Source organism: Catharus ustulatus, chromosome 3, assembly GCF_009819885.2.
Source record: "Catharus ustulatus isolate bCatUst1 chromosome 3, bCatUst1.pri.v2, whole genome shotgun sequence".
Taxonomy (NCBI): Eukaryota; Metazoa; Chordata; class Aves; order Passeriformes; family Turdidae; genus Catharus; species Catharus ustulatus.
Window position 1 is genome coordinate 12,138,242 of NC_046223.1, and position 24,011 is coordinate 12,162,252.

Here is a 24,011-nt window from a genome sequence, read left to right on the forward strand (position 1 = left end):
GTTCACACCCTGTTGCTTGAAACAATATATGTGGTGCAAAACACCATCACCTCCAAATCTCACAGCCACCAGCAATACCACCACCTCCTACACATCTCCTTAGGAACCACAGCACCAGTGAAAACAACACCACAAATGCCAGAGGCTTTAACAACACAAATCACAAATTTTGCAACTTGAGAAATCAGGAAAAAATTTTTAAAAAGATCCCAAATGATGCAGGCACATTGTTCTTTCTAACTGACATACCTAAGCAACAAATTGCTGCTCCAGGCAGTGGAGCACTGATCTTATCACTCCTGGCAATGTTCTTCAACCCTGTCACGTTCTGCACCCAGCCTTCCTCTCCACCTCATTGTTTTCAAGTATTTTCCCCCTCCAGTTTATGTGACCTGCCAGCTGAGCCAGTCCTCTTGTGAAGTGACCACACATACACCAACCTAAAAGCTAAAATAACTCATGTTAAAAGCAGTAAGAATGTTTTGGGATAGTGCCCATGCACATTTTCATCACTGCAATACAGCAGGTGCTAGTTTCAGTAAACATTACACTTTCTACCCTCCTAAGACAATGCTAAAAATGGGGTGGGGGGGTGGGAAGGAAAAAAGAAGCAATAACTGTGGGATTAGAGTTTATAAGAGAGAATGTATGCTGCAACACCAGACACTGGTGAGCTGGCAACTGAGATGTTCAGATTAGTGAGCTACATAACAGGGGTGTTTTGTTAAATGACAAAAAAAACCCCCAACCAACCAACCAACCAACCAAAAAAGCTAGGATTCTTATTTAGTTGTTCCAGGCATTTGGATAATAATAATTTTCTCATCTATGTCCTATTATAACACTATAGACACTCCCTTCCTCCCAAAATTCTGTGCATAGTTATTAATACATTTTCATCTAGCCCAATATCAAACAGAACTATCCATTATAAGCTCAGTCATTCACTGGAGTGAAAAGTATAACACTCCATAGGACACATTTTTGGGTAGAAAATAGGGACACAGTACTTGTTTCCTTTTCCCTGAATCAAGATGAATGAGCTTGCTTAAAATATTTTCTTTTTAGTTAGTAGATGCAGGCACAATTGCAAATCTAAGTGGCAGAAAGCCAGCAGTCTTTCGTATTAGCCCTTCCAAAGTTATTTTATCTCAGTCTCCAGACTGAAGCTGCTCTCCCTCTCAGCCTTCCTGAAGCTTGGAAACTGCAAAGTGCTCCTGAGTTCATGACCCAGCCCACATATTTGAGGAATCACAAGCTATCCAAGGAGAGGGAAGAATGGTAACTCTTTTCCCTTATTAGAAAATGCAAGAAGTCATTTATTTTCCACCAGTTAGCATAAATTGTTAGCAGAAATGTTTCTGTTAGCAGAAATCTTGCTGAAGAAGCAAAGGCCTTAATCCTCCACAGCTGAGGAAACCTTACAACCACTTTTTTGCTCTGATTTTTCCTGCAAGGGCAAGTCCCTGTTGTGAAGATTGAGTTGTCTCTTCCTTCTCAAACAGAGGTAAAAATGCTTTGGAAACCCTCTTGAGGTTACAACAGCAACTTCATAGGGAAAGGGCTGCAGTCCCTAGCAAAAAACCCCCAAAAAAACAAAACACCCGAAAAAAAAAAAAAAAAAAACCAAAACCCCAAACAAAAACAACTTCTAAATAAAATATATTACAATATTTCCACTCCTCATGCTGACATTTTATATATATCCTACGTAAAGTTCGTTCCAAAGCAGAAGAGTGAAGGAGGGCACTTTAAACCCAGCAGCAAAGGATCCCATTCAGTAAATGCAAGAGGTTACTGCCACCAAAAGGAAAACAGTGGGATTACTCCTCATGGAAAGGAACTATGACCCGTGGACTAAGACCACAAATTAAACTTATGTAAGAAGCAGACAAATGTAGCGTTTTAATCATGATGAAATAACCTTTGAAAAACCCAAAAAAGATGGGGGTGAACATTCACAAAAGCTAATAACCCCCAGTTTCTCGAGGTTTTGCAGCTTTAAGGGACAGGAGGCTGGGAAGGATTGAAGGCAGAGGGCAAAAAAAGCAATTAGCAGAACACTGAAATCATGTGGTTCTCCAGGGCCAGCCTTCCTAGGGCTTTGTTCTGCCTTCCAGCATATTCCACACAAGAAATTAGATTTTTTAAAAAGTAAATTTAATAAAGAAATATGATTTCACTACAAAATAAATTTGGCATTTTAGAAAGAGGTTAGCTGATTCATGCATATTCAGCAGATCGATGGGCAGCAAAGGAAACAGGGGGAATCATGATGACATCTTTTATAAACATAAACCCAGTAATACTCTCTATATAATCTGGGGAGAGAGAATTTAAATTTTTTATTGCTACAGTAATGACAGACTTTTGTGGCACTTCTTTATCTCCATGCTTTTCACAGGTGGGATGCAGAAAGGTACTGGCAAGTCCTCCAGGGAAAGCAAGAGGCTGATTTATGGTCCAGATCCATGTTTACTGCTCAGAAGACACAAACTACTACACCAATTAAGTCACAGTGGCAATGAATCTCTCTGCTATTAAACTTTCTATTGTCATCCTGCTGTTTGCTCCCCCTCCTCCACCACCCAGAGGAGGAAGGAAAAAATAAAACCACAGAAAGGTAACGAAGACATATTTTCTTTCCCCAGCTTTTGTGATTTTAACCATGGAGATTTTTTCACAATCAATTAAGGATCAAAACTGGAATAAATATGCTCAGAAATTCACATGGCAATTGAGAAGGAAGGGAAAAGGCAGATCAGGTGCTGAGGAGACACCAGCACCCAAGAGATATGTCCAAAGACCAAGATGTTGCAAGCACAGAGGATCACTTTTGAAGTTTGTTGCTATCGGTGAATACAGTGTGACACAAAAACCCTCCAGGTTTCAAGTCAGGGAGATACTAAAAGATAAGTTTAAGCCTCCAGTCCTAATACCAATCTTTCCCCCCAGGCCTGGCAGGTGTGAAGCAAAGAGGACTCTCGGAGCAACCAGAAGGCCAAGAGTTACTTTCAGGATGCTCCAGAGCACAGATCCTGTAAGGACCCACAGAACTTAGGGGCAACTTCTTTTAAGTTCCCCACTAGAAAAAAATGTCCACAGACAAACCAGAGAGCCCTGAAGGAATCAGTCTTTAGGATTCAGCTTCCATTGCAGGCCTTTCAGGGCACCACATGAATCTGATCATTAAATAAACAATAGAATCTTCATAAAGGAGAAAGCGAGTGTCATCATCCTCATCCAATTCCAAATCTCTCAATTATATTTAAAACCACTATTAACCACCTTTATAAATGCGGCCAATCCAAGCTGTGCACTTACCCACAAGGTGGCAGTGGCCATCCAAGGATTCAGCACCTGGAGGCTCCCTGAGCCACAACGCTTTTCACTTAGAACAGAGACCAAAGAGCTCCATTATGGGGAAAAATACCTTCTCTTCTGCACAGATCTGTTAACTAAGTAAATTGCCTTGCTTTATAATTGGTGGTGCTTTCTGCAGAGCACGGTTTTCTTACAAGAAAACTGCAGTTCTTCTCCGAAAAGAACAAGTCCGTATTCCCACGAGCACACACCCCAAACGTGCCGCCTTTGCCCGGCCCAGCCTGAGGAGCTGCGGCTCCTGAGGAGAGCCAGAGAGCCCAAGGCACAGAGTTCAGAGGGAGCGGAGCTGTGCGGGACACACAAACCCATCCAGCCCAGCTCCCGGCCCTGCACAGCCCCATCCCCAGCAGCCACACCCTGTGCCTGCCAGCATCCCTTAGGCTCCGGCAGGCTCGGTGCTGTGACCACAGTCGTAGGGAGCCTGTTTAGTGCCCAGCCCGCCTCCGGACGAAGAACCTTTTCCTGATACCGAGCCCAACCCTCCCGACACCGCTTCAGGCCATTCCCTCGGGGATGGAGCCGGAGGTGCCCAGGGCCGGGCGGTGCTCCGGGCCCTGCACGCAGAGCCCCGCGCCCAGCGGCGGGAGCGAGGCCGATGGAGCGGCCGCTCTCCCGCAGACCGCGGCCCCTCCGCCCCGGTACCTGCAGCAGGCCGCCCATCTTGGCGCGCAGAGCGCGGAACTCCTCCGGCGGCGCCTCGGGGTAGAGCTGGGCGCGCAGCAGCTCCTCGGTGATGCGGGCGTTGCCGTGGAAGGTGACCTGGGCGATGCCGCTCAGCAGCGCGCTCAGCGCCCTGCAGCCCTCGGGGGGCTGCGGCTCGGGCGCCGCCATGGCGGGCGGGGCGGGGCGGGGCCGGGTACGGCGGCCGCGCGGGGCCACAGCGCTCCCAGCCGATCGCCAATTCCGCTCGCCAGAGCCTCGCACAGCCGCAGCTGGTACGATAAACCTCCGCTTTCCGAACCGATCTGTCACCGAAAATACTCCACTACTCCTGTATTTTAAGGAAACTTCCACGGGCTTTGCCCTCTGTTCTTTGCTGAAAGATGCAAGGTTAACAATAAAACACGGGGCCAGTTAAAACAAAGGTACTAATAAGGAGCAGGCGTTTTCTCTGTGCACCATTTTATACAAGTTTCAATATTAAAAAAAACTATTTAAATGCTTTGTATACACAAACAGTCACAAAAGACACTGTATGCTCTCCAAAGAGGTTCTCTTTGCTCATACAACAGTGATATTATTTACCTCCTGATTTCATTCATTGAAACCGTTTATAGTTGCACTTTCTTATGACATAAAAGAAAAATCATGCTGCTCACAAAGAGAAAATATGAGCTTATAATCTATTTGACCTGTTCTGCCTTGTTCTTTCTTTGGTTTGGTCGCTAGAGAACAGGCAAAGAACAAGTTGTCCTTGCACAAAGAGGGAGGCCAGAGTACATCCTGAAGCTAGAAATGCAAGAATTAACAGCAAACACTTCTAAAAGTTTCTTCCACTCTCCATTCATTTGGACAGTATTTTAAATGTTCCCTTTAGCCAGTGGTATTGGGATTAAACAACATCTCTAGAAGCATCTGGAGATACAGGAATTTCTTTCAATCACTAAAAATGAATATATAGGATGAGGAACTTAACTCCATTTGAGTACAGACTCCTCACAACAGCACTGACCTTTCTCAAAAACTCTGAGTGCAGTTCATCATTGCTCATCTTTAAAAACAAAAAAGGGCAGGGTAGGAACTCTTCACGGTCTGTATCACCCAAGGAATATAAAGCAAAATTTCTCTCTGCTTTGAATTTCTGAAGATGCTGTCCCTCGATGACATGCTTTCTTCTGCTGCAACCTGAGGTGTGTCATTAAGTACCTAAAGAGCAGTGCTGGTTTGCTGACTTAGACTGAGGTACAGATTTGTGCTTGTCATTGCTTTTTCTTCTCAGATTCCAGAGTACTCAGTGCCTTGCAAGAATACAGCAAAACAAATCTGGTACCAAGTGTGTGTCTTGACTTCAAAAACTGCATAAAATTATTCAGAATGCACAAGGCAGCAACAAGTAACCCGTGTATTTAAGAATGCAATTTATTTGCTTTTGTAAACAACCTCATTTTTAAAGAAATTAAAAATACATTGAAAAGTCTCTCTCTACATATATACACAGTACATATTCAAATTTCACTTCATTGTGACGCCATGGTTAAAGCAGAAAAACAAAGCGCTTTGATCCAAAACTCAGCTGCAATACCACCACCTCTGTGGGCACAGCACCTTCCTGCCCTTCCAGGAACACTTCACCTTTTATCACCTGGACCACTTCACTTGTTCTTGATCACCTGGACAGTTTTTCTGCCGTAGTGGTAATAGCTGTAGGCAGATGTCACCGTTGTGAAAGCTGTGATGCACCTTTGGGGAAAAGAGAGAAGAGTTCCTGTAAGCCAGTGGGTCTATGGACAATATAAAAAGTGGGTTTTTTTTGGTTTTTCGGTATTTTTTAAGCACCTGATTTTAACTACACAGTCAGGAGCCATGCTCCACAGAAATGCAGCTTTCAGTTTATGTACTAAAATTCAGTGCTAAGGGGAGGATTAGACAAACAAAGCATCTGCCATCCAGTGGTAAAAGCAGCATGCTTCATTGCAACTGGATGCCAGGACAAATTTTCACCACACCAGCATTTCTTTTAGAGAAGTGAAAACAAAAGATTCAGCATTTGCAGCCTACATAACTTACCAGCTTGAGAATTGATGGATTTTTGAAACTAATTCTTGATAGTGTGAACAGTGAGCACTCAAACCACTTGAACTTACCCTTTTCACCAGGTTCCAAAGCTAAAGAACAAGTTCCTGCTTCAGCCTCTTTTGTTTCCTTCCCAGACCACACATATCCCTAAATGAGCAGTGCTCCTCTGTGCGAAAGGCTGACACCACCCTTGAGGTGGGAGTCACTGCAACAGCCCTGCCTGCCCCTCTGCTCCCCCCTGAGCACTCTGCCAGGGAGTTTCTGAGAGTGCTCACAGAGCACCCCGGCAAATTGCACCCCGAGGCTACCCTAGATTTTGTTTTACCACCAGGATAAAAAACCACAGACTGTTAAGATCAAGGTTCATTCATAGTTCCTTAAATGCTTCTTGGTTTGGGTTGGTGGTTTTGGTTTCTTTGGTTTGGTTGGCTTTTTTATTTCCCCACAGGACAAGTAGCACCGGATTTTGCATTACTTTAAACTAAGTTACTTATTAATTCTGACATGTGCTGTTGGGAGCTCTTTGCTGAGAACTCTTACCTAACAGCTCAGGAAAAGTAATGGCACTTGCAACAGCTGCAGCCAGCTGCAGTTCAGATCTCCAGTGACAGAGGAAGGAACAGAATTACTTAATGAGGGAAGCTCCTTCATGTCTGTTCTTATCCCATCTCTCCCCCTCCTTCCTAAAGTCTAGCAGGAATCACCATTTCTCCATGTGCTTTTCAAAGAGGCTGCAGAAACCTGGGTTTCAAGATCGGTTCAGCATACAGCAACAATAAGAATGGCTATTTTTACTGATCCCAAGGTTGCTTTTTCAAGGACACTTATGGTATGAATAAGTGAGGAATCCATACAGCCTCTCCTGCTCCTTTCTTCTCCACAGGTCTGAATTTATGTTTTGTTTGTGTACAACATGCCTATCCCAAAGATTTGTTTCTACACTATTATTCCTGGATCTTAACTAATTTCATGTGACCACCTTTTGCTTGTACAGTAAATTAAGTACCAATAAATATCTAGTTCTGGTCTCATTTAAGACTTAAAGGTGTAAAAATACAGGCATATGGGCTTATTACATCTTCTGGGCTCAGTTTTTTTCTTTTGCCCACGCAAATTAATCTCCATTACCAGTTTCTTTAGGAGCACATTAAATTATCTGTGAAAAAAAGTTTTAAGATATTAGTTACCATAATGTCTGCAGATATATGCTGTCCACATAATTGAAAACAGGAGCTGCTAAAGAAGCCGCCACCAAAATCAGCTGAACTGCTGTGTTCATCTGAAAAAAGCAGAACAGGAGCTCTGAGAAGCATGAAGACGTACAGTGCAAGGAATATCAACATACACTTTTATTACTGCTTTAAGGATTAGTCTACATAAAGAATATTTATTTAGAAACCTTCTTAAAATGAAGCATCTTACTCTCTCAAAATTAGCATGTGTTCTGACAGAGTATAGTTGAAAACCTTTCAGGATCTAAGCCTGGTTGGCACTATTTTGAAACTGTACACAGCAGTAGTGGTAAACTACCCCCACCATCCAAACCACACAATGCCCCAAGTATCCAGGAGTTGTCTTTTGTAATGAGTTACTGCTCTTACCTTGCTAATGAATGTTGGTTTTAATTGTGCAGTAGCATAACAGGGGTTAAAATACCTACTCAGTGTTCTCTGTTGGGGGAGAAAAGACAAAAAAAAAATGCCACCCTTGTACATTCAATTTGATATACCTGTTCACATGATAAAGAAAAGGCAACTGCAGCACTAAGGAATAACACTGCTCTTTTATAAAAAGATTTATTATTTTACATCACACACAGAAAAAAAGTTATCAGTAGCTCTGACTTATCTTAACAGACCATATTTTATTAAACTCTGCTCTGCTCAGAAATGTATCTGACAAAAGAACAAGCATTATATCTTGTAACCACCAAGCCTCAAGATGACAAATCTCTCGGTCACAGCTTTAAAAAAGCTGATTAATTTATTTTTTGTTCCGATTATGTGTTTTTAATGCTGTACACTCACCGGTGGAGAAAGAGTTTTGTATCGCACGTAAAAAACTGCAGCAATGAGCGCCGCATCCCGCAGGATAATCATGGAAGTCAGTGGAACTGGAAGACCAAACCAACAGCACCCAGTGAAAAACTGTGTCCACGATTAAAGGTAAAACATAACCAAAATAATAGAAAATTGGAAGCAAGACAAAATAACCACTCCCAAATCCTCCTGAATGAGTTCTATGCATTACTGAAAATGTTTAATACAACTCTTGAAAGGGTTTAAGCTCAATCAATCAATACAGCTAAAACAACCCAGTCCATGAAAAACAATTTTACACAGCTACTAACTACTATTGCTTTAAGGAAACTGCATTTGAAAGTGGCAGTACATGCTAGTTGTTTTTGTACGTGGCAGCACTTGCTTTCACTTTTTTCTTTGGAAGCGTTTAACAAGAGCAAAGAGCAACTGCCAAAGAGTTCCAAAAGATACAGTTTTCCTTCTAGAAACACAAGAAATTTTGCTACCCATAAACTGAACTTCTTCATCTTATCTAGAACACACAACTGACGTTTCCTCACCTGGGATAAGATTTGCACAAGTTAGGCTCACGTAGAGCACACTGATGAGAATTTTATCCGCCAGGGGATCGAGAGCACTGCCCAGTGCTGATTTTTGATTAGCCCAGTTCCGTGCAATAAATCCGTCCAACTAGGAAAACCAAAATTCAATAGCTCTCTGTTAGAAGAGTATGAACTAAATAGCTCATGCACGTTACTTTAGAGAGAAATTGAATGAATGGTATCAGGTAAAACAGCGAGTTTAGATAGTATAAAAGGTGACACCCCTTAGCTGATACTTGTATCATTTAACAGACCACCAGATGCACAAGTTGGTGCTGGTCAGGGAGCCCTGACATTCCCCTTTCCTCCATTAGCATTAAGTCCCCTTCAGGTAACGGCAAATTCCCTTCGCAGCACCGCAAAGGAAATACACTGCATTCCTAGAAATCAACGAATCTAAAAACAAATCTGTTGGATCCATTTCCATTCTACTCTGGAGCCTGTTTCGATGCCCAGCGCCCCAAAGCCTTTCCAAAGTGATGCAGACGTACCAGGTCTGTCACGCCAGCCAGGACAAAGACACCGAGTGCAACGTTGAAATTCTCTTCAACAATCAAATAGCCTAAAACTGGCGCCAGACCCATTCTCGCCATGGACAGGATATTTGGGATGGTCCAGGGATTTTCATACTGTAAAGCAAGAAACTTAAAAACTTCAGGGAGGGAACGCAACCTCCACCCTGGCAAGCAACAGAGCTTTAAACACGACAAACACTTTTTCCAGGCGAACTAGACAGAAAGCCTGGAAAGTCCTTGGAAGCAGCCCGCGGCTTGCGCAAGGCACACGGCCTCGACCTGCTGCACATTAACTTTGCCTCCCCCGGAGAGCAGCGCGCCGCGGGGGCCCCCGGGCCGAGCCCGGCGGCGAGCTCCGTGCGCGGCACTGCCCTCCTGCCCGCCCCGCCGCCCCTCACGTACCAGCTCGGCGTAGGGCCCGGCCGCGCCGCGCTCCGGGGGCCGCTCGGGCGGGGCGGCCCCGCCGCTCAGCAGGCGCCAGGCGGCGGCGGGCGCGCGCAGCAGCCGCGGGGGCCCCGCACACGCGGCCAGGCACGAGACGCCCCCGCCGCGCCGGCCCCCACACGCCGCCGGACCGGGTCGGCCGCCCAGAGGCCTCGCGCCGCCGCTGCCGCCACCCGGCTGCCTCCGCGCCGCGGCGCGGAGGAGCCCCCAGGAGCCCCTGCCCAGCCAGGCGGCGGCCAACATGGCGCGGGAGAAGCGCGGGAGGAGCGGTGCGGGAGAGGCGCTGCCCGCGGCCCTACGCGCGCGGCCGCGCTGCCCGCGGGAGCGCGCGACCTCGCGCCGCCGGCGCCATCCGCCCCGCGGGACTGGGCACGGCGCGCGAGCCGCACGCGGCGCGGGTGCCGCGAACGCTGGCCGGGGACGCGCGACCTTTTGCGACGCTTTGTACCAGCCCCGCCCCTCCGCCGGGCGGCGCGCTTTACGGCAGACGGTGGCGGTGTTGGAAGGCGCTCCTAGGGAAGCGCCTCCGCGCCGCTTTCCCGCCTGCATCCCGGCTACCCGGGCTCATCCCGCTCCTCCTCGCACCGGCCTCGGACAAGCCCTTGAGGGAGGAAGGGGAAGTTTGCTTTATCTTGAGAGACTGCTCAGAGAGCGCCAGTGGTGTCTTGCGCTCGGGAATTGCTTCTGGCCCTCGCTTGCCAGCATTTACTTTGTACCAAGGAGAAATGGGAATGAGTTCGCTTTTCCAGGTGCAGTCGTTCGTTTGCTCCTGAGGCGCGTTCCTGTCCCCCAACACTGCACTAAGCCAAAATCAGTATCTAACACCTGCTTCCGATTATTCATAGAGCAGACCTTGCCCCCTAAGAGTTCAGATGTAGAACTGTAATTTCGTGCTTAAAGCACTTCATCTGTCTGACCAGTTTTCAGTTTCAGGTGTATTGGATCCCTGATGTCCCTTAAAGTAGAGGATGAAGCACTAAGCTTCCGTATTTCTGCTTTTTTCATCTATTATATCTTACCTGAGAAATGAAAGGGAAAACAGAAGAATCAGCACTGCAGTCTTGATTTTTTTAGAATATATTTTTCTTTGGTGTTTGTGCTTTTAAAATTCTTACACTGAAAGCTTCTCAGCTGCTCTTTCATTGCACCAGACCATGATTCTGATTCAAAGTCAGGAAACATTCAGCCCTTCACTCCTGCTGAACACACCTTGTGCTGTCAGGAACAGTTACACAGAAACAAACAGAACCTGTTGGTCTTCTAATAGCCATTAAAACAACCTTGAACAAATAATATTTCTCATATATAAAGTTTAATGAAAGTCAAAATCCAACCCCTACTTTACAAATTAAATATTTTAATAAGGATATTTTCTTAAATCAGACTTGCATTTCAAATAAAACTTTGGCTTCAAAAACCACATTTCAAAGCAGAAAATCAGGTCAGTTTCAGTAAAGTGTCATTTGGTAACAGCTATAAAAGAGTTGTCACAACCTTTTGGAAACATTTCTAGACTCTCAATGAACTAGAGTGGTAAAAGTGCAGCTCTTATCATCCTCTCATGAAAGATTTCTGGCCTGAAATTTGTGGGTCCAGCATCTCTTAGAAGTAAAGTCCCTTATGGCACTGTGATAGTGTAAAATCACACCTTCCACTGCTGGAGGAGGATGAGGTGCATTTCAGCCCTGCACAGTCCCATTTGGAACAGCAGAGCTGCAGAATGAGCCAGCCAGCAATGCCATGTGTCAGTTTGTCCTGTTGCAGCTTTCCAATTTAATTGTCTGCAGGGGAGCCTCCAGCCCAGCAAAGCCCAGTGCTGTGCCAGGTGCAGCTCAGCTCAGGATGTGCCTTCCTGCCGCAGCTCCAGTCAGTGCAGGGGAATGATCATCCCAAGGAAGTTCATCACAGTGACTCCTCACATGGTCTGAAGCTGATAAACTCTTGAACCTTTTTTCAAAAGATAACCCTGATCGTTTAGGGATCCAATAAAGCTATCAAAATCAGAAACCTGGGAAAATAAAGACAAAATATCAAATTGGAGAATGACATCTTACCCGATGTAAAGCAACACAAACCATTTGAAAGAACTTAGTGAAATAAAGCAGGCTAAGAATAATTGTTCCCCTAGCAAACTGTTCACCCTCCAGGGGGTCTCAGACCATCAGTGACCCTGTTTTGTGCTTTATTTACACACTGTTTTTACTGCAGCATTACACAGAAGCAGCATTCTCTCCTTTATCACATGAAGAAAGGATGCAGTCACATATGTATAAATTGCAGTTCTGAAACAGAAGCATCTAGCACAGGAAAGCATGATTTCTACAACTCTCCCTGATTTCCAGGTATAAAACTTTGGCCAAAAATATTCTGTATATGAAGGGAGAATTAAAGTTAATTAAATTAACTTTAATAAGTATTGATGGAGCAATAAGTAGAGTTATCTATCAATAATTCTGTTTGTCTGAAGCCCCCCGAGGTACAGAATGCAAATCAATTACAGGGCAGAATACATTTACAGCCATGTGTCCTATATGATATTCCTTTCAACATACAACTTTAGGATATCTGAAGCAGGAATGAAAACCTGAAAGGAATATTTAATCCAGAGGAGGTCACACAGAAACATCATTGCACTGCTGAAGTAGAGCACAGACACAAGTCTAAACTTGGGAACAAAATTAGGTGTGTCCTCTGGGGAGGCAGAGGGAGTGAAGCACTGAAACCAACACTTGAGGAACTCTGCTCAGCCTAACAGCAGTGCATTGGTTATTTCTGCCATTGCAAAGAGGCACAGCAGAGGTGCCCTTGCTCCTCTCCCTTTGGCAGTAGGTAATTGGGGGTGGTGGGGCAGTCTTGCTGCTGGAGGGGCTGCTGGCCGAGCTCACCCGTATCTGCAGCTCCCTGGCGAGGTGCCGCAGCTGCTGCAGGTCAAAGAGGTTGTTGTAGGTCCTCTCTGCAATGCTGTTCAGGGCAGACACGAATCTCTTGGCCTGGGACCGATTGCTCATCCCAGACCCGTGCTGGGAACGCTCAAAGTGCAATTTTCCAAACTCATCCGAGTAGGTCCCCAGCATGCTACAAACAGGTTACAGAAAGAGATAAAGCTCTCAACAGGAGATAAAAGCAAACATACATGGATTTGATTCCCAAAGCACAGCTGCTTGACAGAGCTTTCAGAAGCCACATAGAAAACCGTCCCCTATCAAGTCACTCTCTAGGGAACTTAGACTAAGGATTCATCCCAACCACTTTTAAACTTTAACTGTTCACCGGAGAGTAATCACAGGGGAGAAAAAAACGCTTCAGCAGAGCCTCATGTCTGCATTACTGTGCCCAGACACAGAACCACAGAGCTCACAAGCCTAAGCAGTTTGTACTTTACTTAGGGCTGCTGGCAGCTAGCTAATAAATCCAAATATTAGTATCATAGGCCTAAGCTTCGTAAAGTGATTCACTGTCTTTGAATACGTAAAGAGAAAATGTTTCAAAGAAATAGCACTGTGATGCTTTACTTATTTTTAAAGCAGTGTTTTCTATTACCTGTATTTCATTATCTCTATTACATCCTCAGCATCTTCCTTGGTAGATTTCTCTCTTAATTCCAGCCTTGATCGTGCCTTAAAACAAAAAAAAAATACCCCACGAAGGTTTAAGATATATCATAACTGAGGTGAAAAAGGGTTACAATCACTAAGTTTAGGAGCAGAGATAGAACCGAAGCCTACAGGATTAGAGGAAAATGTTTCTATTTTTTGTTAGTTTGTCAGTGTCACCTCCTGCATACTTGCACTTTTTAGGCTGTGGCTTGGAGTTTATTTATTACGTTTTAGCAGTGTAGCCTTGAAGCAGCAGATCACAAATAGTGTTGTTAAGGCAGTGTTAGGAAAAACAGAAGCATTCTAAGTTCAAGGTGGGCAGCAGGTTGTTCCTGCCTGCACCTACTTTTTCTCCTTTTGGGGAATGTGATAGAGTCTCTTTCCATCTCCTCAAGGGTGTTTTGCTTTATAAGAAGTTTTAAGGAACAGTAGCTCTTTAAGCACTTCCAAGTCTCTTGCATTCTTACTTTTTTTTTAACAAAATGAAAAAAAGCATAGTGGTGACTAAGCTGTAAAAAATGATAGGATTTGGGTAGTACCTCAGGAGTAATATCTTTGCTTTCAATCCTTTAAACATTCCAGCTTGCATTTACCTCTGTCAGTCGGATCAAGGATTCCAGCTGCCTCGTGGTGATTGGGGTGCTGTCTGCTCCTTGGTTCTGTTTCCGGAGCTCGAGGTAGAATTCCTGGAGGACTTGTGCAGCCTCTGGAGATAAGTTTGGGTGCACATACTGCCGAGCATATCCGACGTACTTCCTCAGCAGCTGATGGGGAATGGCATCAAAGTTTTCTCCTGTTGAGATCTAGCACCATTACAAAGAGTTAGATTTCTGTCTGGCAGAATTCTACACAGTAAAAATTTTAATATCAAATCATCATCTTTATGCTTTATCTGATGAAGTCATCACTCTAAGGGCTTTAGTGCTTCATATATGAATACACTATGCTCAGAAATGTTAACACACACTTCGCCATTTCAGAAAAAGCAGCTAGTGCTTCTCATCTGCAGTGATAGGAAATGCCAAATAGAATTTCTTACATGGTTAAATCCTTTCTCAAAAATAGAAAATCCAAATTCCCAATTGTTATAGCTCCAAAGAAGAATAAACCATCACTGCTGATATCCTGTTTCTAAAACTGCATGGGTTTACCTCCCGTAAGAGTATTTCTCTGAAGACCTGGCATTTGACAATATCAGTTCTCAAAGCCACCACTGAAGTCTAATGAGAAACATCCTTCCTCTCTGTACTTTCCAAATCCACAGAGTTGCAGATGCCCAAGGATTGGCTTCCACACTGCTTTATTTGGATTCAACACTCCATCACAGATGATGTTATACCAATTATTACACCCAGCCCAATTCTGTAGCTCCTTTTTGAAACCCAACACAGCAAATTTGCTTTAGAGCATCTCACGCAGCAGCCCCAGGCCAAGTCCCACCTTGAGCCTCTCGAGCAGGGGTCGGTCAGAGGTGGCCTGGAGGACAGAGTGCTCCTGGGAGCTGGCCCGGGTGACCAGGGCGCTGCTGCAGGCTGCGCGCCAGCCGGCCCGCATGGCCATCACGTGCTCGGACAGCAGGTGGTCGTGGTCCTCGTTCGGCGTGTCCAGCAGGATGAACACCAGATCAAATCTTGACAGCAGAGCACTCCCCATCCTGGAGGAAAGACAAGGAGTGCTTGGAGAAGTGGAAAAATTATAGCAACCCTGTTCCACTTCAAACACAAGATCCTGTCCTGCTCATTCGGGATAAAGGACAACAGCAATTTCTCTCTCAAAAGCCAATAAAAATTATTAAAGTTTGTGTTCACACTCCAAAATTCTAGAAAGCAATTGTACATAAGCAACAAGACTGCAGAAGCATCTATTCCTGAATGTGAATTATAAAAGCAGCATTTCAGAAAGTGCTCACTTTAGGTTCTCTGACACAGTTTTGGCTTTATTATAATGTCCTCCAACGGGGTTTGCTGCAGCAACAATGGATGTCCGAGCTGGCAGACTGCAAACAATGCCAGCCTTGGCCAGGCTGATGCTCTGCTGTTCCATGGCTTCCAACAAAGCCTGGTGCTGGTTTCCCATCTTATCAAATTCATCTATTCCACAAATTCCTGGAAGCAATTAAAACAGGACAAAGACTTATCAGACAACTCATTACCTGAAGGACAATTGTTTGCTACAATCCAGTGCTGCTGGAAGAAGTCCAACTTAGAACCCTAGGGACTGCAGGAGACATTGAAAATCTCCATTTTTACCAGGTTTGTTTTCATTCCATGGTAATGCAACCAAACCACAGTGAACTCAGCCTGACTTGGGGATGCAGCATTTTGATTATTCATTAAGATAACAAAACAAGGTTTCTAAAAATTAACAATGTGTCATAAGCAAGTCCTTTCTCAAAACCAGTAAGAGTCCAGCAGCTGGCATCAAGTCAGATTCCTGAACAAAAAAAAAATCCTAGTTCTTTGACACAGTAAGTGTGGTATATGAACTGGAGAACTGAAGTTTCCTTATACTCTAGGAAAGCCTCCAGCAAAGCCACTGGAGAAGCTCAGAACTTCCCATGGTGTGGAAACCCAGTTTCATACTACAAATGGACATTTTTAGTCCACAGTTAAACAAGCACTTTGGCTTAACTGAGACTCAGTAGCACACACACTCCTGCCCTCACAGATGGCTACACAAAACCTGTGGCATTACATGGATTACCTTGATCTCCAAGCACTAAGGCACCAGCTTCCAAGGCAAAATCTCCAGAAGTGCCATCTTTGGACAGTGTAACAGTCAGGCCAGAGCTGGTGGAAGTATTACCACAAACATACACACCTCGAGGAGCGATGTTACACACGGCCTAGAAGAGAAACAAAAACTTTTTCCCTCCCCAAAGTGAAGAATTTCATAAGCTTCATTCTAGAGAAACAATTCAAAGCAAACCCAAAATTGCTTCTCTCTACTGAACATGGCCCAATAGTAAAGCCTTAACTCCTTGCAACTCCAAGACACCTAATTCTACAAAGCAGTAGGAATAACTTTTCTTGGATGGCATTTTTTTAAGTAACAATGTGAAAAAACAAATCAGTTACTCTATGCTTGGAGATTCCCCATTCAACAAAAGAACAATTTAAAATTGTTGTTTGTTAAAATGCTTGCATGCAAATCCATCCCTTTGGCTAAGTTATTGCAAATCATATCCTAACACAACAGGTCCATGTTAGAAAGACTTTTTAAAGAAGATCTGGGTGAATTCTGTCCCTCCTTCACTCCACAGTAACCATGGAAAAGACATGGAATTTAAAAATCACTCAGTTTAAGGAAAAAACAAATCTTTTACTAATTGTCACAGTCATGCAGAAATGCCTGCTGAGATCAAAACCCAAACACAGCATTAGGTCCCATTCCCAAAAAGCCAAGATCTGTGCTAGCAACATAGAAATAGGATACAGAAAGGAAATAAAGCTCATAGGAGGAGAGTCACAGAGTATTTGAAGTTGCATTTGTTCAAAGACTAATTACTTTATTTTACAGTGGACCAGCTAAATGAAGGCAGGAAGGAGTGAACCTCTTCACTGGGGAAAACGGTTGGTGACAAGAACTGTATAAGGGGCAGGACAGCAAGCCTGTCAGCCTGTCCTCGAAAACCCATGGGCAAAAACATCTGTTTTGGTGTTTTAACAGGCTCCCTGGAAGGAGAGGATAGCAGGAGAACCCTCTGGATACTATCCTATACTTGAGGCATCCTACATGAAAAGATGGCTCTAGCCAGGCACAGTCAACCCTTTGGTCTTAGCACAGTTACCCTACCATGGCTGCAAATCAAGATAACAAAGAAATAGAGGAAAAAAGAAAATAGTAGTAATGAAACCATACTTGCAACATTTGACTTTTTCCTAATCCAGGATCTCCAACAACCAGAACATGTGGATCTCCTCGCACTGGGATTCTGTTCTTGTCATCCACAAACTTCTGGCATCCTCCAAACAAGGCCAGGGCCAAACCTGCCTTCACAATCTGTTGTGGTACCAACCAACATTGGTAAGTATTTGATCATGGTGACCAATACTGACAGCTCCCTAGAACTGGCTGCAATAACCTTTCCTTCTGGACCACTGAACTTAAGGGTATAAAGCTGCCACTTCCCTGATACCAAAAGAGACTGTGAGCCACAGTCACCTGTAAAAACAGGCCCTGCCCCTTCCCCCTGTCCCAGATAAGCTTTGTGAATCCTTCAGGAGTTGGATGTGGCACAAACATTTCAAACTGGAATTGCAGGCAGAGTTTTTAAATTACTTACCTCATGGCCATAAATTGCAGGACAGAGAGAGCTGAAAAGTAAAGCATAAGGTAATATAAGTGGAAGATAAATCATGCATTACTATAAAAAATCAATTGTCCTCTCTCTCATCACAGAACATCTTAATAAATATATAAAACTTTTTGGGTAGCTGTTGCTGAATTTCCAATCAGCAGCATCAAAATTTCCTGAAATTTTTGGATAACAAGAAATGACTGAAATAAGAAAAGTTTTTCACTTGTGTCCCCACAAAGACAAAGGAAAATCAGCTTCCCAGTGGTACCTACATCCATTCTTGTCTTAATCAAGTAACTATCTGTAACCCTCCTGTTAAAGTGCTGGTTTGTGTTCCTTGACTCCACTGGAAGGGCCTGAGACACATCCCAAGTAGAAGAGTACTTTTTAGTCTAAACTGAGGGTCTTTCACACCCTCTGCTCAGTTCTTGCACCTTTTTACTGTAGAAAAGTGGAGGACAAAACAGTATGTGTAAGTTGAATTTACACAGTGAGGAAGAAAATTAACAAATTGCTTTTTTTCTGGCTAAGGTTGAACTGGGGCACAGGTAACTTCTTGTATCCCTAAACCTTTCCCAAAGTCCCAACACTTTCTCTCCCTCCCAAGTCCCTTGCCCAGTGCAGTTTGTTAGATCTCTGTGGTTTCCATTGCACAAGGCTCAGACATTTCACACCTTTAGGAGGAGCTGTCACATTTGTGACAGTGTGAAGGCGGTCACACTGATTCATGTCTAATCCTAGACTCAGTCTAGGTCTGACACAACTTACTTCACAATGAGCTTGAACAGGTTTTCCTCAGCTTGAATTTCTTGGATAGCATAGAGGTCTTTAAGGGAAAACTCCATGAACGATCTCTGGAAAGTCTCATCATCAAAATTCTTCAGTTTTTGTCCTTTACTGTTGCTGACAGAGTTTGCCTCAATGTACAATAAGAATATACACTTGTCATTCTTATTTTTAGAAGCTCCTGTCAGAAAAATTGGGAAAGGACAATGGAGCATTTTTTCTATCAATAAGTACTCATGTTATCTACAAATGGCATAGAGTAATTTGGAAATACCATGTACAGCTATGTTCATATTTAAGTACTTAACATCTGCACTTTGTAAAATTGATGCAAAACAGGTTTCTAGTTACACTTGTTCTTTGAAGTTCCCTCCACTCATATACACAATAAAATATTTTGCTGCATTGGAGGGCATATGTCTAGAGAGAATTTTGTCCCAGAATAAATAAATTCTTCCAGGGATTTTAAATTATTACATTTGCAGTGAAATAAAGGTTGAACATAAAATGTTTCCACTCCATATTTTGAGGGGAAAAAAAGATGCCTGGTGCAGAAGCATTAAACATGTAGCTTAGTAATTAATCAGTTACTATCAATTAATAATTAATAATTTTCTTTATAGATTGATAACTGAGCAGAGAATGAAGTCTCACAGTAAAACAGCCTTGCAATTATCTGCAATGTATTCTTTCAGAGCAATGCACAACATATTTCTTCACTTTGGGGAAAAAAGTGTTGAAAAATTTCTTTAGGGAGGCTAAACTAACTCTCCTTCACAACAGGGTGACAGTTCTCCTAATGTCTGAAGGAGATATTAGAGGGAAAATGTTAAGCAAATAATGCCATAAAAGAACTCTTCATTGTAAAAGTTTGGTAACTTCCAAAGAAATTTGGTAACTTCCAAAGAACACTGAGAGCTCCAGTTAAGGGGAGTGACTGCTGTTGTTTTTGTGTAAGCACTACCAAAAAATCCCACCCTAGGAAAAATGAGTCTCAGCTGCTGCACTTCACCTTCCTCAGTGCTTGACACCTTGACTATGCCTGTGATTGTGACCATGTCTCCTGGGACGCAGCTGTCCACGAGATCCTGCACCAGCTCGCACTCGATGGTGCGCGGGATCCGTCCTGCTTCCCGCTGGTCGTCCGACATGAGCTCCTGCACCCTGCAACACACGAGCTCGGACACCACGCAGCACCTCCCAGTCCAACTGCAGCACACAACACCTGCAGCTCTGGGCAGCTTTTTCAGGTCACTAAATGGGGATAAACGATGCATAAAACCCAGAAATGCAGTGACTATGAACTCCGAGTTGAAATTCAGATTTTCTACCACTGATGAGCACATCCTTATAGAAGTGAGTACAAAACATGAAGACCCATATTAAAAAAAAAATGAAGAGCTCAGACATTATAGCCCTCATGAACAGGGAGTGCAAACCTGGAAAAGCCCAAGGAATTTCTCAGACCATAAGAAGAAGAGTAGCTGACTCTCTGGTTGAGAGAGTTCCAGTTCTGGCTCTGCACTTGGAGCTCTGAGATTTCCTGGAAGCCAAGCCAAGCTTTACCAAAGAAGCTGTGATAAACAGCGCCCTCTGGAGCTGCTAAGAACAGCGCAAGTTTTTACATGAATAACACTTCAAACTAACATTTTTAACCCTCCAGTTGACTTACAGCTCACTCAGTGGCACAGCTGACCAATATAACCTGATAGGGCTTTTCTAGCTGACTTACAGCTCGTAGAATGGAATCACAAAATCATAGATGCCATTAGAAATTATTGAGAAAAGCAGCAAAGAGCATAAACTGAGCATCTCTCCAAGAGCTGGGTAAGGGCAGAAGGAATTTCCAGGAAACTGTTACAGGGTAGGTTACAAAGTATACCAGTACTTGGATAAAACAACTGCTTTGTGATACAAATGTTGGAGAGCGCTTGCTGAAAAGAATAAGATTATTAAAATCATGCAGTGTAACAGGGGTTGCGCCATCCTGTCACTTTGTGAATGTCCTGTCACACCTCATTTTTGTGCTTACTTGACAGACTGCCAGTCCACTGTGGTGGTTAGAGGAGAGCTCCTGTCAGCTGTGAAGGACCGGCCCCGGCACTCGGGAACAAGGCACTGCAACAACAGGAATTCTGATTCATTCCCAGCCTCTTTTAAAGTTTTAAGGTGAAATTGTCTTACTTGATCAAAAAACAAAAACAAAAGAAAGCCAAGCAATATGATTCAGCATCATTCCAGGAAAAAAGCCACTTAAATTAGGGCTACAAATTAGGATGTACACAATTAATGAGGATTAATCAGGACCCACCAAGCACAGACACCTGAACTCTGACTCATGGCTGTTAGAGCTGAACTGTGCCATCCCCTCAGTGAACTGGTTTGAGAACAACCAGGCACTCTCCTATGTCTAATGACTTCTTAAGAACAGATAATAAAAAGTAAAATTAAAGCAGAAAGTTCTAAACCAAAAAACCAAACAATGTAAGCATAGAAAACCACCACAGCAAGGTGGAAGGGTAGTTTAAAAAGTAACTGGTGAAATGTAAATTGAAAGAGATAATATTCTTTTCAAATTTCAGGGAATTTCTACGTATTTTTTGTCACATATCCTGTTCCAGCAGCATACATTTTCTACAAGTAACAAGGGTCTGAAGCTAGAGAAGTTGCATGGTATGTTTAATTATTTGTCAATGTGTCAGTTGTTTAACCTAGCTTTAAAGACCCTTTTCCCCCTTTTTTTGACACCTGCAGTGCTATTTTTTTGTCAAAACACAATAAAAATCAAGAAGTTCAATGGTTTTGGCTTACCTTGGTGGGAAGGGTGTACTTCCCATCAGGGAGAGGAACACCCTGCACATCCCCACAGGTGGCACAGACGAAGGCCAGGTTGGTGCACAGGGGTTTGATGTTGCTGACCCTCACCACGGTGCCGCGCAGGGCGATGTATTTGCCATAGCAGTTGGCCCTCACGTTTTTCAGCTGGGTTAGAGGCTCATAGTTGTACACCCTGCATTAGCACAGGAAAACAAGGACAAAAATAACACCCAAACCCATCCAAACACAAACAGACAAAAAATCCTACTCCCTATTAAAAACAGCAATCCAGAAAAAGAAGTATTTTTTCGGCAGATCTAATGGCAGAGTCTTTGATTCTTGCTCTAGAAAGCAGCCAAACTTTCAGTATTCTCCACATGAATCGACCTCAACAGCCTCAGACAGTACAGTTTGTTTATCCAGTGAAACCTCTGCCCTAGCAATACAACAGGCATCACTTCATGATCATCCCTGTCTCTTTCCATAGTTTCAAATAAAGACTGGAGCTTAGATTTATGACTCAGAAGGACCAAAGTTTTATTATGGCTCTGCCACCACCAGCATAGAATTAAAAACAATAATAAAAAATGAAATAATTTTTAAAAATAATTTAAACTCTATTTGAACTCCAATAGGGCTTATACACTCAGACCCTTGAAGTATGAAATGCCATTACTTTTGAGAAAGAAAAAAAATTTCCAAGGACTTGTTTCATTAAAAACTTCTCCCGCCAACAGGAATTTAAATCTGCTTTTAATCAATATGTGTTTTATAGAATAGTTGTTCTACTTGCAAGCCATTTCTCTACTTACAAGTTTTTCTAGCTTATAAGGAGGTTTCATTTCATTTTTTTCTTCACAGGGACATGAAATCATGGTGAAAAGCAAAATGTAGGGTGCTCTTCTGGAAAAGCTTCACAGAGCCCAGTTTTCCCATAACCATGTTACCCTCCAGCACAATGCATGGACACTGGCAAAGATCAGACAGCTCCTCCTTGGGAAAGGACTGGCCAGAACCCTTACCTGGCATGGATGAGAGGCACATTTATGATAGGTTCCCCATCCAGGGGCAATCCCTCCTGCACCTGCAGCTCTGCTGCGTGTCTCTCCAGGTCCTTGGTGAGGACCTGTGTGGAAAGGAAGGGGGACACAGATGCCCACAGGAGTTACAACTCCCAATAGGGACAGACACAGGTGTTAGAACTACATTAGAACTACATTTAGTTTTAGTCAACTGCTCCAATGATGAATAAGCAAAATGCATCAAGACCAAAGCAACTTCAAAATGTGATTTTGTGAGTCATACAGGAAGGGGAGAGATTGAAGGATTTGAGTTTTAAACAAACAGCAATTCTCCCCAAGACAGAAAAACACAGAGATGTGGGGTTTATAGTGTAATTGCCTCTAAGAGTCACTGATTGTTTTTTGTTGTGAGGGTTCTGCTTCCATGCATCAGAACCTCGTGCTCACCTGATGAATGGCCAGGCCCATACACTGCAGTATTTTCTGAGGCATATCCCTTAGTTCAGCAGATATATTTGGTATTGATTTAGTCAGCTCTCTGTCCTGGATTAGCTCCTTATAATCCACAAGAATGCTTCCTTTTCTTTCTATTTCATCCTGGGAAACATCATAAATGATAAAATGCACTTTAAATTAGAAGCGAAGCACCCAAATTATGTCCTAAATGTTTATAAAAGGTCTCTGATAGAGACTTTTGATGGAAAAAACCACTAAAAATCTGTAGTGTTCTTGTATCAACAAGGGCTTGTTGGAGTGGGATAGGTGTGGCTTTGTTTTTTACCTTGTCATAAAGCTCAATGCGCTGCATGAAAAACTTTTCAAAGGCTTGAGTCTTCTGGACAAAAGGAGACTTGTCATTGTAAACTAATTAGAAACACACCATGTTAGTGACAGAAATAATTCTTTCCACTTCATAAAATACATAAACAGGTAATTTTTCTTCGACTGTTTTTCTGCATTGCAGAACTAAGGAAGATGATAGATCTCCGCAGTATCCCAGTAATGATCACAAAGGTTACGCAAGAGTGAAGTCTTTATTGTGTATATGTTTTTATATATTAAACTTTGGTTATTTTCTATTGAATTTATAACTCTACTAACACTGCATGTAACTAATTTTAGAAAACAATTAATTTAAATGCTTGCTACATGTAATTTTAGTCTAAAGATACCTTCAGAGAAATAAAGTTTCCAGCCCTTATAGGGAATAAATTGGTCCATCGTTGATTGGACTAGTCGAGATTTTGCTGGGAGAAGAAAAAAAAAACAATGTGGATTGAAACAATACGGATACTGAAATTTTATAAGTTTTATTCTCAGTGATTCTTTTGACCACGGGAGACAAACAGTTGTATTCGCCTAGCATAATGCGTTAAAAGCAAAGCGTTTGACTTCGGAAAGCGGGGAGAAGCACAGGGCTGGCTCACCAGGTTCGGGCATCCTTTTGGGCTCTCCCTTCTGTCCTCTGCCTCGCCATCCTCCTCCTCTCCATCCTCCTCGCCACCCCGGGGAGCCTCTGCCTCGGGCGCATCCCCTGCCCCTGACGTCGCCGCTCATCTCCCGCTCTGGGGACGCGACAACAAACCGAGGCGAGGAAACCAATTTCACCAGGAGATATTTAAGTTAAACTAGCGCTGCTTGCAGAGGGGATCTGGCGGGAGGCAGGGCCTGTCTGTCCCTAGCACGGCGCCGGGGGAAGGCGCGGAGCAGCCCCTCGGAGTAGCCCCGGGCCCGGCCCGGCCATCGCCGCCCTCAGCGGCCGCTCGCGCCTCCCGCGCTGCCGCACTG

The 24,011-nt window shown here is 43.6% G+C and overlaps 3 protein-coding genes across 3 annotated transcripts in view; all 3 read right to left on the reverse strand.

Annotated features, from left to right (window-relative positions):
- The window catches only part of COMMD1 (copper metabolism domain containing 1), a 58,785-nt gene extending 54,560 nt beyond the window's left edge, over positions 1–4,225 (reverse strand). Inside the window, exon 1 of the mRNA XM_033055854.1 lies at positions 4,027–4,225. Coding sequence (XP_032911745.1) covers positions 4,027–4,215 — 189 coding nt within the window. The 5' untranslated portion in view covers positions 4,216–4,225. The remainder of the gene's footprint in view (positions 1–4,026) is intronic.
- A 1,220-nt stretch (positions 4,226–5,445) lies between these two features.
- Positions 5,446–9,970, reverse strand: CRLS1 (cardiolipin synthase 1). The gene is made up of 7 exons (XM_033056681.2): positions 9,661–9,970; positions 9,235–9,372; positions 8,702–8,831; positions 8,148–8,233; positions 7,722–7,790; positions 7,308–7,399; positions 5,446–5,784 (listed from the first exon to the last, which is right to left on the reverse strand). Exons 1-7 carry the CDS (start codon positions 9,943–9,945, stop codon positions 5,697–5,699), a joined length of 888 nt encoding a protein of 295 aa, XP_032912572.2. The 5' UTR covers positions 9,946–9,970; the 3' UTR covers positions 5,446–5,696.
- Positions 9,971–10,847: 877 nt separating this feature from the next.
- MCM8 (minichromosome maintenance 8 homologous recombination repair factor) lies at positions 10,848–23,984 on the reverse strand. Its single transcript, XM_033056357.2, has 18 exons — positions 23,651–23,984; positions 23,396–23,470; positions 23,005–23,087; positions 22,671–22,820; positions 22,224–22,327; positions 21,196–21,394; positions 20,417–20,502; positions 19,397–19,548; positions 18,367–18,565; positions 17,584–17,614; positions 17,160–17,300; positions 16,002–16,143; positions 15,208–15,403; positions 14,739–14,952; positions 13,892–14,101; positions 13,243–13,319; positions 12,588–12,777; positions 10,848–11,710 (listed from the first exon to the last, which is right to left on the reverse strand). Exons 1-18 carry the CDS (start codon positions 23,778–23,780, stop codon positions 11,618–11,620), a joined length of 2,472 nt encoding a protein of 823 aa, XP_032912248.1. The 5' UTR covers positions 23,781–23,984; the 3' UTR covers positions 10,848–11,617.
- Between the last annotated feature and the right edge of the window lie 27 nt (positions 23,985–24,011).

Excerpts from the sequence above, each read along its gene's own strand:
- CRLS1 (XM_033056681.2), bottom strand. The coding sequence starts at position 9,945 with ATGTTGGCCGCCGCCTGGCTGGGCAGGGGCTCCTGGGGGCTCCTCCGC. Across the intron at positions 8,832-9,234 it reads TGGCTGGCGTGACAGACCTG|TTGGACGGATTTATTGCACG; the intron begins GTACGTCTGCAT and ends TGGTTTTCCTAG. Across the intron at positions 8,234-8,701 it reads TTGTGCAAATCTTATCCCAG|TTCCACTGACTTCCATGATT; the intron begins GTGAGGAAACGT and ends TTGGTCTTCCAG.
- MCM8 (XM_033056357.2), bottom strand. The coding sequence starts at position 23,780 with ATGAGCGGCGACGTCAGGGGCAGGGGATGCGCCCGAGGCAGAGGCTCC. Across the intron at positions 22,821-23,004 it reads GCATTGAGCTTTATGACAAG|GATGAAATAGAAAGAAAAGG; the intron begins GTAAAAAACAAA and ends GATGTTTCCCAG. Across the intron at positions 17,615-18,366 it reads CTGTTCAAGCTCATTGTGAA|CTCTCTCTGTCCTGCAATTT; the intron begins GTAAGTTGTGTC and ends TTTACTTTTCAG.